The 15,800-nt window shown below is 39.8% G+C and overlaps 1 protein-coding gene across 12 annotated transcripts in view; it reads right to left on the reverse strand.

The window, feature by feature from the left end:
* Positions 1-613: 613 nt before the first annotated feature.
* The window catches only part of ADCYAP1R1 (ADCYAP receptor type I), a 149,442-nt gene continuing 134,255 nt past the window's right edge, over positions 614-15,800 (reverse strand). For 4 of the 12 annotated variants that reach the window (XM_064703811.1, XM_064703812.1, XM_064703813.1 and 1 more), the window contains 5 exons: positions 13,192-13,245; positions 10,319-10,402; positions 4,981-5,110; positions 4,333-4,374; positions 614-1,170 (listed from right to left, as the gene is read on the reverse strand). In XM_064703811.1, coding sequence (XP_064559881.1) covers positions 961-1,170; positions 4,333-4,374; positions 4,981-5,110; positions 10,319-10,402; positions 13,192-13,245 — 520 coding nt within the window. In that variant the 3' untranslated portion in view covers positions 614-960. The remainder of the gene's footprint in view (positions 1,171-4,332; positions 4,375-4,980; positions 5,111-10,318; positions 10,403-13,191; positions 13,246-15,800) is intronic. The other 8 variants (XM_064703815.1, XM_064703816.1, XM_064703820.1 and 5 more) reach the window with 8 other exon arrangements.

The following is a 15,800-nucleotide window of genomic DNA, read 5'->3' on the forward strand; positions in this document are numbered from 1 at the left end:
CCAAGCCCGTTAGCTCCATCCTAAGACTCCAAAGAGAAACACTGCGGAAATTCACGTGCCAAAAGACAGGGACAGGCTAAGACATGTTGGACTAGGGAAAAACAAAAAATAGGCAAATCCAACCCAAAATGGAAAACAAGTGGAAAAATGACTCCATTCACAGAGTAGGATCAGTTTGGCAGCCAAGGATCACAACTGCACAGCAATCACTTGTTACTTTGGACGGACACGGATTACTCGCAGATGCTCTGAAATGGGAATAGTTGAGTGGGTGGGTTTGGCCTCTTGTTTGTCATTTAAACATTCTCCATTAATGGCCTTGAGTAGAGCTGGGTATTTACAGTGACTGTTAAAAAGAGATATTTACACATTTCCTTTGTTTTTTCACCTCTGGGGAAGAGGAGAAGAAGGAGGAGGAGGAGGAGGAGGAGAAAGAGAAGGAGGAGGAGAAGGAGAAGGAGAAGGAGAAGGAGAAGGAGAAGGAGAAGGAAAGAAGGAAGGAGAAGAGGAAGAGAAAAGGAAAGAAAAGGAAAAGAAGGAAAAAGGAAAAGGAAAAATGAAAGAGAGGAAGGAATAAAATGGAAGGAAATAGAAAGGAAAGGAAAATGGAAGAAAAGAAAAGGAGAGGAGAAAGAAAGGAAAGGAAAATGGAAGGAAAAGAAAATGGAGAGGAAAAAGGAGAAGAGGAAAGGAAAGGAAAGGAAAGGAAAGGAAAGGAAAGGAAAGGAAAGGAAAGGAAAGGAAAGGAAAGGAAAGGAAAGGAAAGGAAAGGAAAGGAAAGGAAAGGAAAGGAAAGGAAAGGAAAGGAAAGGAAAGGAAAGGAAAGGAAAGGAAAGGAAAGGAAAGGAAAGGAAAGGAAAGGAAAGGAAATGAGACCTGCACCACCACCAAAACTATTATTTCATTTTTTTCTTTTTCAAGGGATGGTTTTTGGTTTGCTCGTTGGTTGCTTTGCTCTCCTCAGCTGCTCATGTCGCCAGGTTCTCTGCATTTATGCTGGACATCCGAATCTGAGAGCTGCTCTTGCTCAGAATGGAGAGTTGTGTCCCCCCGTTCACTCCGCTGCTCGCTAGAGAAGGATGGCGATGTTTGAAATCCACAGCAAAATACCGGTTGACTTTCCAGCTCCTCCATTTTCTCTTTATTTCTGATTGCACCTTTAGGGAGAAACTTCAAAAGGTCATTTTTTATGTACTTAGCCGCTCGAGGACATGCTGACAAATTATCAAGATTAGAAAAAACCCCACAATTCGACAGAACTGGTTTTAAGGTTTAGTAAACCGTTATTTATTATTAAACTCCTCAGTTCAGCAAAATCTGAAATTACTTTTCCATGGATGGAAGAAGTCTGGGCATGTAGTGGTGAACTACAGCCCAGCCCAGGTGCTGTGTCTGACTTCAGATAATTTAGGATCAGCCCAGAGGTGCATGGAAGACCTGATCAACACCACCTGGAGGAAAAAATAGCCTGCTTTCATCATTGGCCAGTACCAAAGATACAGCAAGGGGCCAAAGCAACCAGCAATCAAAAATACTGGATAATATTGAAACACCCTGTCCACAGAGGCAGCTTCTCTCACCTGCCATTAATGGATGGATGTTTACACAGAATTTTGCCTCTTGCTTTCAGATCCTCTCCAAGCAGAGCAGCTCTGGGATTAATGCACATTTGTGCAACCCTCCTTTTCTTAAGACGTAATTTTTTTATTTGCACCCACAGTAAATCACCAAGAGTAAAACAACCCAAGGTCAGAAGTTCAATTAGGCAATAAGTAAATAATCCCACAGCTTTTCTACTTTTCACTCATTACCAGTTTCCTGGCAACACTGCTGGGGGGTGCACAAGTGTATAAATATATAAAGTAGTAAAGATTTAATATAAGAGAGGTTGTAGTAGCTTGGACCAACATTTACTTGATTACTCATTCCTGTATTGTATTTCTGAATGAAATAGGGTAAGAACAAGGAAACATGTAGAGATGTTTTCCCAATATATTTTTCCAATCTCCAATGAGCTGCTGTGTCAAAGATGTTTGTCTTGTCTGTAACAGACATTGCTGGATTTCCTTGGACTAATATTGTCAAAATGGATAAGTCAAAATGCTAAATAACAGCTTCAACTGTATAGACAAAAAACTACAGGGAGGAAAAATCCAACTGGAAAACTTACATTCTCCTTCTAAGACCTACAAATTTCTATTTTGTTTAAAGTTATCTAAAACATAGATATTTAAAAATTAGATAGAGAACTCTGTAAAAAGGGAATAGTGTTTGCATCTGGAAGAGTGGGATATTCCAAAGATTTTCGTGCTGTAGGAAATTTAGTGGAGGCACAAGACATCCTCTAATTACCATTTTCCGATATCTTGAGAGGGAAAATGGCTTTAATTAACCTGGTTCCTGGTTGTGTTGGTTTGGCTAAGAACCACCCCCCACACTCCTTCCAAGGGGCTTCAGGAGATCGTGACTATGAGCAAAGACAACCCATAAGTTTGTTTGATAAGATTGGACATTGTTGTGGTTTATCTGAGAAGAAATCACTTGGATTAAGGAGTTTGAGACCTCTTTGTACAGAGATCAGCAATGCCAGGCTACACCTGCAGTCAGCCCCCTTGAAAAGAAGAAAACAAGGTGATTTTACTGTTGGGCTGCACAAGAGATGTGTAGCAGAGGAGGAGAGAACTCCTCCACTCAGAGTTCATGGATGTTCTAGAGTTCATGGTTCTAGATGTTCATGGATGAACTCTAGGTGTTCCATGTTCCTCTTAGGGCAACATTGAGCAGAGAACCCTTTTCCATCAATTCAGAAAACAATTACCTCAGCTATTCAGTCAGATAAACAGGCAGGAAAATGTAGATTGGAACAGGAGAACCAGAGGAAACCATGGATGTGGCCAGCAGCAGTTGCCATGTGCTGAGAGGAGTCTGAGGCTTGCAAGGCACCCAAGTGGTGTCTGGGGGGTGGCTCTGGGCATCTGACACCCCTGGGCTGTGTGTGTGAAGGGGGGAAGGTGGCAGGGCTCAGGAGAGAAGCTGGCACCAGTTGGGTGGTGCCCAAGAAAACTCAGCCTTCAGTGGAGGGTTTGACATTGTTCTCCTCAGCCTTTTCCTAGGAAAGCTGGAAAGATTTAGGGTGGGTGGATGATCTTCAAGAGGGGAAGGAGACCACACTGAGAGGTGAACAATGTTTATTTAGCCTGGCACTTTATCACTAATGGTGTCCTCCAGGCATTGATATTGGACCCCACACTGTTCCACACAGAGCATGGAATGGTTTGGGTTGGAAGAGACTTTAAAGGTCATCTCCTTCCACCCCCTGCTATGTGCAGGGACACCTTCCACTACCCCAGTGTAGCACTCACATTCTCTGGAAAAATCCCTTCACCCAGGACTTTTCTCCTGGTAAGCTTAGAAGCCTCAGAGAAAAGGAAAACAATTCTTATCTCATTTGCTTCTCCTGTGTTTCGCTCACATGTGGAATGTGTTTGGAGATTGTTTACCCACAGGTGATTGTTCCATTGGATTCTGCTGTGAGTTGTTTTCACTCTTTGGCCAATCAGGGCCAAGCTGTGTTGGGACTCTGGAAAGAGTCAGGAGTTTTCATTATTATCTTTTTAGCATTCTGAAAGTATCCTTTCAGGTTTTTTTAGTATAGTTTAGTATTCTTTAATACAATATAGTATTATAAAGTAATAAATTATCCTTCTGAGAACATGGAGTCAGATTTATCATTCCTGCCTTCATCAGGACATTTCCCAGCAAATGCAATACTCCAGGCTGCTCCAAGCCCTGTCCAACCTGGCCTTGGACACTTCCAGGGATCCAGGGGCAGCCACAGCTGCTCTGGTAACCTGTGCCAGGCCCTCACCAACTTCTGATGAATCTCAGATTGAAAGCACCATCACCAGTTTGGCTGATGGCTCCAAACTGGGGTTGACAGAGACATGTCAGACCTCCTGGAGAGATCTGAACAGGCTGGGAGAGTGGGCTGGCAAAAACGGGCAAAATTCAACAAAACCAGTGCAAAATTCTGTACCTAGGATGACATTTCAAGAGAGACCTGTCCATATCCTACCCCTGTCAGGAAGCCTCAATCTGAGCCATCATCTCTGGTAAGGCCAATGTTCTGGTTTGATAAAGACATCACAAATAATTTTTTCTTCTTTTTTTTTTTTTTTTTTTTTTTTTTTCTGGGAATTGTGAGATTCAGACTAAAGTATCAGGGATTATGGTAGATGATGAGTTAGAATGGACAGTTGGAACAGCAGTTACTCCCACAAGAAAATGGGATGTAGATGACAAGTGAAGGACATTTAATATTAAAAATCTTACCTCCCCATTCAAGAAGCAGTAGAGAACAGCCACAACAAAACCCTAGGGAAATGGGAGAGAGAAAAAAAAAAGTAATTCAAATCCTGAAGGAATGACAGAAAATTGTGGTATTCACATCCTCTGAACAGAGAGACATAATTCTCTCCCCCAGGGTTTTTCCTGGAGAAGCACAGAGAGAAGAAGAGAAAACAATTCTTATCTCTATTTGCCGCTCCTGTTGTTTTTGCACATGTGGAATGTGTTAGGAAGATTGTTTACCTGAAGGGATTTGTCAATTGTATTCTGTTGAGGATTGTTTTGTTTCCTTGGCCAATTGGGTCAAAGCTGTGTCCTGGCTGGCTCAGACAGTCATGGATTTTTCTTTAGTATCTTTTAGTATCTCTTTAGTATAGTTATAATATAGTATAAATGTAATATAGTATTGTTTTAATAAAGCATTTATGTAATATAATATTGTTTTAATAAAACATTCAATAGAAAATAGCTGGAGTTAAAAAAGCACAACAAGCAAACAAACAAACCCAAAATCCTGATATACAAAACCTACACATAAATGAGCAAAGACACACTCTGAGAGCTGTGCATGCAAAGTAGTTATAAAGAACAGAGGTTTGATTGTAAGGAAAGCTGAATTCAGTGTGTAATTACCTGGAAGGATCCCAGTCCCAATTCAAACACCAGCCTCTCCCTCTTACTGACGTTCTCAGGAGAAAAGGCAAACACCGTGTAGTGAATTCCAAACAAAGGGATCAGCAGCAGGGTGGAGCGAGCCAGTCTCCTGTCACAACAGAGGGAAATAAACTTTAATGCAGCCTTGCAATTAGCAACCTGCACTTTAATTAAAGAAGGAAGCACAGAAAATATTTTGCTGACAGACTTTTGGGAAATACGTACACCGCGTAATTATACAAACAAATATGCAACATTCCTGTTTGTTCCCAAAGACTGTTTGCACACACACTGCAGTTTGCTCCCCCTTCCTCACACTGCTACAGTAATGGCACGTTAATTATGCTTAATGCTCACTGCTGCTATTTTTATTTGCATTATTATAAGCAGGAATTTTCTCCTACCATGCCTAAAAATGAGGGGAATCTTGCTAAGGGATTCAGACTGCTGCTATGGTACAATTATAAACCTCTCACCCAATTGCTTAATCCCAGTGGAGTTTTAAATCACTTTTTGTTGATTCTTGTGTGTGTGTGTGTGTGTGAATATGTTTCTGCACAGCAAAAAAACTCCAAAACGACCACACAAATAAAGCTAAAAAACCAACAGCCACAAATAAAAGTTAACCCCCCTGCATGTTCTTGTACTCACAACTATTCCTGAAGGTTTGATTTTGGTCTCAGTTTATACTGTTGGAAACCTAAGTGCAATTCCACTGTTTCACTATTTCACTGCTTCAGATTAAAGAGGTTTCAGAGGGAAATTAAGCTCAGCTGATATAAACCAAAGGGTTGGAAATGAATGTTTTACATGTGGGCACTTAACTGGTGAAATTCCCCCAAAGCAGGGGCCAGCAAAGACTTGTGCATGTTTTGGTGAGTGTCACTGTGTGATTGAGCAGCAAAAAAAAAAAAAAAAAAAACAAAAAAAAAAACCAAACAAAAACAAAGAGAAAGAAAATGTTCTGAAAATAAAGCAAGTGCTTTATTACAAACAAAGTGACCTAAAAAACCTCCAGGACATTTTCAGAGGGGGAGAATAACATTGGTTATGTTCAGGTAAGTGAAGAAGGCAGATGGAGGACAAAGGAAGGCAAAAAGCTGTAAAGGTTTTTCAAAGAGCTGCATATTTGTTCAAATTCAAACGTCCCCTCTGCTTTTATCTATTTGGTACATTGCAGACAGGTTTGAATTTGCTAATTCATGCTCAGTGATAACCCAAAATGAGTGTTTGTTTGTTTCAGAAGATTTAATTAACACGCTTTCAAGAATTTTGTGAGCACAATTATCTCCAGCAGTGATCTGGGAATGGGACATGAGTGCAGTGCTGGTGTCTCAGTCAGAATTTGGGCCCCAATGGGGATAAATTCATCCCAGCTCTTGCACTAAACACACAAGAGCCATAAATCTGATGGACACCAAACCTCAGGCCTTGGTGGAAGACCCCACAAAACAGAGAAAACTCTTCTTGTGGGTTATAAAATTAGACATTGGCCAGAATCTTTTGAAAAGAGAGGAACAACCTCAGAACAGGGTGATGAAGAGCATTCAGAGTGCCCAGCTTTGATAATCTCTAAAAAAGTAATCTATACAGGAGTGAGCCAGTGTAAAGAGATTTTGGAGTCCTTTCTAGTCCTTTTTCTCTATGGACATACAATCAAGTTAATAAAAAGGAACAGAAACTTCGAGGAGAAGACTAAAGAATAATGTTATCGCTGTAAAAAAGGGATGTAAAGAATATAAGTGTCTTAAAGTAGTCATGAAATTAAAAAAAAACAATTTAAAGGTAATAAACTGGACAAAAATATCATCTCTCCATATCTTCTATCATTTATATTCAGATTTAATGACAACAACAACAAAAGGATAAATGTTGTTTTGATCTAAAAGTCAGAATAGAATTGTCTATTAATATGTTCTGTCTCAGTGCACTCTTGGGAGATGAATTCAGGGGAAGATGCAGAGGAAGTATTTTTTTATTGTCAGTTTTTTGGCATTAATCACACCTGATTAGTCACACAATTAGTTTGTAGGATCTGGAAATATAATGCCATCATCAACTTATTTGAGGTGTTGTCTTCAATATTGTCATAAAAGTGAGGAAGAAAATGTATTAAATAACATATCCAGAAGTTTATAGATTATTAAGATCAATAAAGAGGTAAACAAGATTTTAACGATAAGAAAAACCTTGAGAGACATTAATGCCTGTAAAATTTGCTTTTTTTCAAGAACATTGGGAAGAGAGAAGACTTAAAGCAGGTCCTGTGAGATGTATAAGTTTATATGGAACAGGGAATGAAAGTCTTAAAGGATACAGTGGAATTCTCAGGTGTGTAACAGCCAAAGACAACTCCTCTTTTCTTCCCGCACTCTTTCAGACAGACAAGAAACTTGGAGGGGGTGGATCAAGAAGTTCTGAGGACAATAATTGTTCAAGTGGCTGTTTGGAAGATAATGTTCTGCAAAAGGTGTAGCAAAAGCCTTGTTCACATTCCCACAGGGAGAGGAAAGTCTTAAGGTTACTTTAAAAAAAGGCAATTTGAATATAATCTTTTCTTGAGGCTGACATTCTCTTTCCCAGGAGGTTATTTCCCATAAAATCACTTCAAATATGAGACTTTCTCCAGTAGCGTGGCTATGAATGTGGACTTTCCATTAAGTGTTAGTACAAACAAATAATGGTGTCCTCTGTTCTCCCTCACTCCTCTATGGAATAATGAAATTAGAACTTTATGCTAAAAGAACCCCTAAATAAGAACATTCTCTAATCTGACCAGTATTTGAAAGAATCATGCTTTTATATTTCCATTGCACATCCACATTTATTAAGGAGACTGCTGAAGTCTCAACCTCTAAACCTTTTTGAGAGAAAAAAATGAAACAAAAATCTCCAAATCATAGACTTTGAAGGAAGATCATATTGTTGTTTTGCCATTTAGTCCTGCCTTTCTAAAGTAAGAGAATTGCCCAGTTTAAAAGCTGTCCTAAGTGAAATACTTTAATCAAATATGAACTTCTGCAATGAAGACATCAAGATGTGTAGTCCTGAAAAGCAACATTCACCTCACCGAGGATTGGAAATACATAGCGTAGATATTGATAATGAAATTATTTTAAAATTGTCTCTAAAGTTAATGCAGAGAAAAATACACTTTTAAAACTTAATTCTTGTGTGCTACAGATGTCTTTTGAACAAGAGGTGACCCCTGTTGTAAACCCTGTGGGTATTGAGTACATCTATTTATGTATATATTGATTAACTTAATGCTGTGACATATCTGCAATGATGGCATCTATTTTTAGTTAAATTAAATGCAGACTTAAATTCCCTTTATTGTCAATGAAGAGCAAGAATAACTGACACAAAAGGACAAATCCTCTGCCCCTAAGGAAATTCTTATCATATCCTACATCCATCCATGGACCTCAAAGGGACCCTGGACTGAGTTTGTCACAAAAATTTCAGCCCTGTAGATTTGTGAGGTTTAGATTAGAGGAACCCAATTTCTCTGGCCAAAGGTTCATTCATCATCCCTGTGATAAATCTGTGCAAAAAAAGAATCGTGACAATATTTCAGATTGAAGGATAAAGAGCAAACCATGAAGGCACAGGATGTCATTATAATGAAATGCTCAACACAGCTCATGTTTAATAAACTGAAGGATCTATTTTATCACAAAATGCTGAACATATTAACGTGACTTTCAGGAACCTCAGTAATCTCCCTGACAGATCTTTTCCGGAAGTTAACTAGGTCTGCAGCATCACTTCCAAAACACCTGAGATAACACCTGAAGGATTCCAGATTTTTAATTTTCCCATGTATAAACCACATCTTCAGACCTAGGACTTGAAAAACAGAGAAGCTTACCAAGACTTTCATTCTTCAACAGACACAAAAAACATAGGTTTAAATACCTCCTGTTTGGGCTGAACTCTTCTTGCCTTTGACTATGTAGAGGATTTCACCTTAGAGAGTTATCAGTCTCCCATCTTTCAGAAACACTGCATTTAATGTAAAATTTGGTTCTCTGCAAAGGCCCAACATGACATCTGTGCTGCACTAGAACGTCCATTAGGCACTGAACTTTATATTTCAAACTATCTCCTCCTAAATCGAACTCCTAGTTTTACCTAACTGTGCTTAGTCTTCAGCTGCTCTCTGTGGAGAAAATGGAGCTGCTCCTTTTTGTCTTCTCTATTTCTATCTGCTTTTGCTTGGTTCCAGTCTGCTGACTGAATATTTTCCAGCATCTCCATTGTTCTATTTTTTAAATACCTCAAAGATATATGAAATCACACAGAAAATTCACTTTAATTTTTTTTCTTAACTAAAAACATAACCATAGTTGCAGTTAAGTTACAAACCAACCTTTTTTCCTTAATGGTGTTGAAGATAACTACTAAATATTCTTTGGCAAAATCCTGGAGTTTGGGGTCTGTGTGCCAGGACACCTCAGAGAATGTTGATTCACACTTACAAAACTGTTGTGAAATTCAGGAGACACATCACCAGAAAACATATTACAGATGTCTGAAATTGCACCTCATCTAAACAAAAAGAGAGGATAACCTTGGAGCTCTTTTTCAACCTTAATGATTCCATGAATCTGTGAAAACCTGTGGGCTTCTTGTGCAAAGAGCAAGGGGCCAGATGGACTATGGGGTAGTGATTAATTCACACAACTCTTGGCTGAATGACTTTTATTCACTCTTCTGGATGCCTCACTCTATATCTGATTATATTTGACAATATTGGACTGAACTTGATTATCTTAGAGGTCTTTCCAAATCAGTGATTCTATAACTTCTGATGGACACAATTCATTTTGATATGAGGTCAACTTTGGCCTTTCCTCACCCCTGGGTGTTTATGAAGTTAACTTCACTCAGTTCAATGGACAAAAGATGTTTTATACCCACTGAGGGTCTGATTGACTCAACCTCACCCAGTTTATTTTAGGAAACTTTTCATGTGAAACATTTTCTCTCAGTATGAAGGTGCTCACCTCTTTGCTGTACAATAAAGAGCAGCTATTAATTCTGTACAGACACTACCCGAAACCATCAATAGCATCAGCCATAATTAAAAAAAAAAAAAAGAAAAAAGAAAAAATAATAAAACAACCTTAAAACCCTCGATCGTGGCGCATCGGCAAAAGCACAGAACAAGAACAAAGAAAAAATTCTACATGCAACAAGAACTAAATGAAGGCTTTGCTCTCTGGTTACTTCCCCTCTGCTCTCATCCACTCATTTAACTGCAACATGCGTCATACACACACAGTAATGTCACAGGAGTGCGTACACTTACAGGGTAATGGTTGATAGTTCTGACATCTTGCAAGAGTGCTGGTTAGCCCTCTTAGGCTTACAGTAGCATTTCTGAACGCAGCTGCTAAATATGACAAGATTAGCATTTTTTTCAGCATATCGTGAACAGGCCAAGGTAGGTCACTTTCAACACATTTCATGAGACACGTCACAAAGATGGAAAGCGGACACGACAGGATGGACTCACAGCACGAACCAGCTGCTTGACTGAAGCAGAAATCAAAAAATCAAATAAAAATTGAAGTGCACTGGCTGTTGCTGGCCGTTGTGATGTGCTGATTCACGGACAAACCAAAAGTCAAACACCCTGAGGGCAGGGGGGCAGCGCTAACGCATCCGAAATACACAGGACCTGCGCGGTCTGGTTTTGTACAGGGGTCACAGAACAATAGATTAAATGAGAGTAGACTGCATGCTCATGGAGAACAATCAGAGAGTAACAGAAACTCGTAGGATGGGGATCAATCTAAGGTCTAATCCTCATTTTCGTTGTGGTATGGATCTGTTGTTTTTAACAAAAGGTTCTAGTAAGGACACCAAAGCTGTTTTTCCATCTTCTTTGGTGATGGGGAGGGAGCTCAGTATGGAATCTGAATGTCTGGCTGGTAATTTTGGAGGTACCACTTGTTTTTTTAAGACAGCGTGCTCATGAAAGCAGCAGGCTCATACACTGTGGAGCAGGACCTTGATCCCTGCATGTTGGATTCTAGGAACAGAGAACAAAATAGTTCCTTTCCAACCAGCCAGGAGAGGCTCATTTAAATCAATCTCTCTTCAACATGGAGGCATTTGGAGGGATCCCATAAGAGATTTTAAATCTGGGATAAAAAATATGAAAATTGAAAATAGTGATTTCTTGTCGACTTTCAAGGGGAGAATTTTTGTTTAATGTTTTCAACACGTGGTTGTTTTGGTGGGATTCACCTCAGGAGAGGCTGGATGTTTACAGTACAGATGTGTAAGTAAAATGGACATCCTCAGGACCCTGAGAATCATCAGAATAAACAGTTGAGAGAGAAATACACATTTATTGGCCAGGTAGATCTGACCTGTTTCAGATGTCCACTGTAGGATGGGATGAACACCAAACACCACTGAGTACCCTGAGTAAATCTCAATTAATATAAAAGATAATAAAGGATAAATCTCCATTAATATCAAGGATAATAAAAGCTGATTTTTTAAGCAATTGCCTTCAAGGCAAACATTTAAGTTTCTTCAAACAAACCCAACTCTGTTTCTGTTACACAGTCTAAGATCTGTGTTCACAACTCATGGAATTTATAATCTGAACTCTAAACCAGGATGAATTGAAAGCATAATTTTCCCCCTACTTTTAACTCCTTTAAGTCAATCCCCATCCTGGAGTTATGCTTGACTTTCTGTTGGGTAATTAAAGCCTGATAACTGTGTTGTTATTAAATATTACAGTATAAGAGCTGGAAAGAACACAGTCTTGGGGCATGGACACCTCCAGCAAATGGATATAGTAACTGTGTTTCAACTCACAAAATAAATTTCATTTTTTGGTTGTTGCTGAGGAAGTAAATATGAAAATGACTGCTCCTTTTGCACTAGAATTTGTGCTAGATTTTTGCACCACCTGCTTTGCACAGAGTTGAGTTGGGCATTAATTGTCCACTCAGACTGATCAAAAATGAGCAAGGAGGTTTAAGGGATAGCACAATTTTATTGTGACTGAGGCTTTCAGAAGTGACTATGGATTTTGAGTGCCACTCATCTTTTTGATCACTTGATCTGAAACACATTTCTCAGACCAATTTTTACCACAAGAGGGCTGCTCAGCCTGTGTTGAAAAGAAGCACTTACGAGGCATATTAAGGTACAGAGCCTGAAAAGGAAACATCTAAAAAATCAATAATCACTTTGAAAAGTCTTAGCCATGGGTTGTTGTAGAGGTTTGTGGTCTTCTATGATATACTTAATGTTGCCATGGCAACCTAGAAATAAATTCCTCTCCATGTTTCCTTTACTGCTTATGTCCTGTTTCATTTGACAGGGATTGATTTTTTTTTACAGCTTTTCCTGGTGAAGAGATCTAATGTGACAGCACTTGGTATTTACTAGAATTATTGAAAAAAACAGATGTGATTTTGAAAATATTATCTATGGATTAACTGCTGCTCCACACCCAGTGAGGAGACATTGACACACAGGTTTGTGATGGAAAACAATGCTAGTACTTCTTAGGAAGACCTTAATATTTTAGTGCTGTTAGCACTTATTTTCTGCCATTTCTAATTTTGACAGATTCACCTCTCTGATTTTAGATGGTGTTAAGTGTCCCATATCTTTAGAGTACACAATTTATAGACATTTTGTTTCCTTTCCCCCTCCCCTTTTATTTTGCAAGCTTTATTTATTTTCAAAGTAGAGATGTTGGTGGAAGGAAAGGGAGAAAGAGAGAAGAGACAGAGGAGGCAGGAACCAGAAAAAAAACAAACATGAATGAGGAAAAAATAAACAAATATAAGAAAAAAATAGACAAATATAAGAAAATGAATTAAAATGAGAGCATGGCTATGAAAACACTGCACGAATCAGGGCAGGATCCTCAGACCTCTGTAGGCACACAGAGAACGGAGTCGGTCACATCTAACTCTACGTGCCAAAGACAGATTCCAAACTGAACTATCACCTTGAACTCACTCAGGGAAAGAGCAGGGACTTCCAGGCTTGAGCTGGCCTGTGTGACAGAGACATCTAAGGCACAGGGGATGCTCTGTCTGACGGAGGTGCCCTGGTGTCCCCGAGTGACCATAGACGACGACTGGACTGCTCAGATCGAGCACGAGACTTTAGACAGCTAAAGGCAAACAAGCTGAGTCTCACCGCAAGTGTCCTGGGCAGGGACTGCAGCTGCATCTGGGAGGAAGAGGGAGGGTGCTAGGGGTGGAAGGGGAAAGAAAAAGTTAAACACTCCCGGGGTGAAATGAGCCATGGATGATGTGGCTGAAGGCCGCCCAACACCTGGGCGTCTCGATGCGAATGAGAGAGAACACAAAAAGGAGTTGTAATTCCATTCTAGATGTCTCAGAGGTGCTTAAGAGGAGGGAAACGAGCATGCTGATCCAGGTTATGCTGCATTATCCAAGTACATCCATCATGAAAATGGTCAGGGTTCTGAATTTAGGTTGCTACCAACACGCGGGGAATGATGAGGTTTGTGCCTTGTCTCTGAATGTGCTGAAGGGGAATCCTTTGGGAAATGCAGTAAAGGTAGACCTTGGTTCATGCAAATTAAACTGCTCCTCCTGGAGAATCATTGTGCACCCTGCTCAAGTAATTCTATGTAATCTCACCATGAGTAGGATTGGCAGCTGTGCAGTAGCAGGAGAAGGAATGCAGAAATAAATCAATGAAATAAAGCATTGAAAATACAGTAGAAAGTTAACCAAAGTGGAAGCAGAGAGATTGTATGGCAGAGAGAGGAGAAAATTGAAAAGCAGGTCTGTCTAATATATTATTTATATCACACACCCTCTTCCCCTCAGCTGGTACTTCTCTAGGCTAGGAGACATCTTCTCCTTGCTGCTTAGGAGCTGAGGATTCCCTGGAGCTGCACTTGTTTCCCTTTGAAACACCAACTAAATTTACAAACCCCACGCCCTTACAGATCAGATGGAGCAGTTTGGAAAACAGAACTTACTCTGTAAGCAACAAACAGATTCTACAATTCCATCTCTGCAGTGGCCGACCCACTGTGTGCAGGCAGAACCATTCATCCTCTCATCCAGACACAGAGTAAGCCCAGGTGCTCCTCAGAAAAGTTGTGTTTTAGTTGTATCTCCCCTAATTTTTAGCTGTGTGCCTTTTCCCTTGTCAGCCCATGCCAGCTTGTGAGAAACAGGCCATAAAGTGAGATTTACCTGACCTATTTTGAACTTGTTGTTTAAACTGAAATAAGTTGTACTAAAGGATTTTAGTCTTTGGACTGGGTAGATCTCTACTGACTGTGGAAGGAGCCCAGCAGGATTGATTTATTAAACCAGGTAGATGCCCTGCTGTCTTGCTAAAAGTACAAAATATTGTGTCCTTCATGGGGGAAAAAAACCCTAAAAAAATAAGAAAACTGTGTCTAGCCTTTAATGGAAAACAAATCCCAAGTTCTTAGTCTTGTCTTGTTACCTAGAGTTCTACTTTTCCTTTCTAATGCCACCAAAATAAGAAGCTGAAGCTGCTTGCAGATTAATGCTGTGGCTAAAAACAAATGTTTAATAAATGTGAATTTGGACTGGAACTTTTTGTCCAGTAAATCTGAGTCTTGAGTAGATCTGAGGCTTGAAGGTGAAGCAGAATGGTCAAAGAGTGCCATAAATCCTATCTACAGTGCTCATTCTTGCCTTTTCTAACTTCTGCAGAGTGGACATAAAAAGAAAGAGAACACCATTGCTATACTTGGAGTTAAATAATGAAGAGACTAAGCCAAATATTTGCCTGTGCTCTAGAGAATAAAGCTGATAGCAGAAGGCAGAATTCTTCCAACAAAAACAACTGTAGCTTCAAGGTTCTGTGTCCTGATCCTTGCCCTGTATAATTCTGGAGCTCCTGTTTTCCCACCTGTGTTATTGTCTCTGAGTGGAGAGCACAGATCCAAGTCGTGCACTGTGGAATAATTCTGATGGAGGTGCAGTAACATCACTGAGGTGCAGCAGAAAATAGGATGTTCAATGAGATAAATGTACCATCTCAAATGAGATTCTTGCATAAATTAACATTTTGAATACTTTACTGTTTCAAAAGAAGAATGTGCATATCCAAATCCAGGCATAAATACCTGAGAATGGGATTTAGCTCATTGTCCTTGAAAGAAATCAAATGAGCAAAGCCCACAGAGAGTTTGTTGTCCCAGGCTGACACAAGAAGTGGATTTTCAAGCATTACAGACAGGTTTTGGTTCCTGTCAGCTGGCAGAGCTCAGCATCAGTGTAACTACACTGGGTTTGTACAATTTGCAGCTCTGAAGCTTCAGTTACACTGTTTTGACTCACCTGCCTTACATGTTCTACAATATCCCTGCAGATTCACGGTACAACTCATCTCTGCAACTCTCCTTCATGAAAAAAGAGAGCACTGCCTTTGTTAAAAAACCTGAGCTTGCAGACACTTAATCAGCTGAACAACTCCAATGTTTTCATTGGAATATAAAGAGGAATTACAGCTTGGAAATCCCTCAGTAATGATACAGGTGGGACTAAGACTCTGATACGAACCTTACACATGGCTTTGGATTGGTCCTATCTTGAGCTAGTTTGCATTTGTTTCAACAACTTTCATTGAGATTTCACTCTGTATTAAGCCTCTATAGCCTGGTGCCCTTGAGGGTGTTCTGTTACTCTCCAAGGCAGGCAGAGTTTGTTCTTAGAAAACCGATTGCCTGCTCTGCACCACACAGCTCCTTGGACACACAGTGTTAGTCACAAAATCCTCACAAGAAATTT

The sequence above is a fragment of the Zonotrichia leucophrys genome, chromosome 2 (assembly GCF_028769735.1).
Source record: "Zonotrichia leucophrys gambelii isolate GWCS_2022_RI chromosome 2, RI_Zleu_2.0, whole genome shotgun sequence".
Classification (NCBI taxonomy): domain Eukaryota; kingdom Metazoa; phylum Chordata; class Aves; order Passeriformes; family Passerellidae; genus Zonotrichia; species Zonotrichia leucophrys.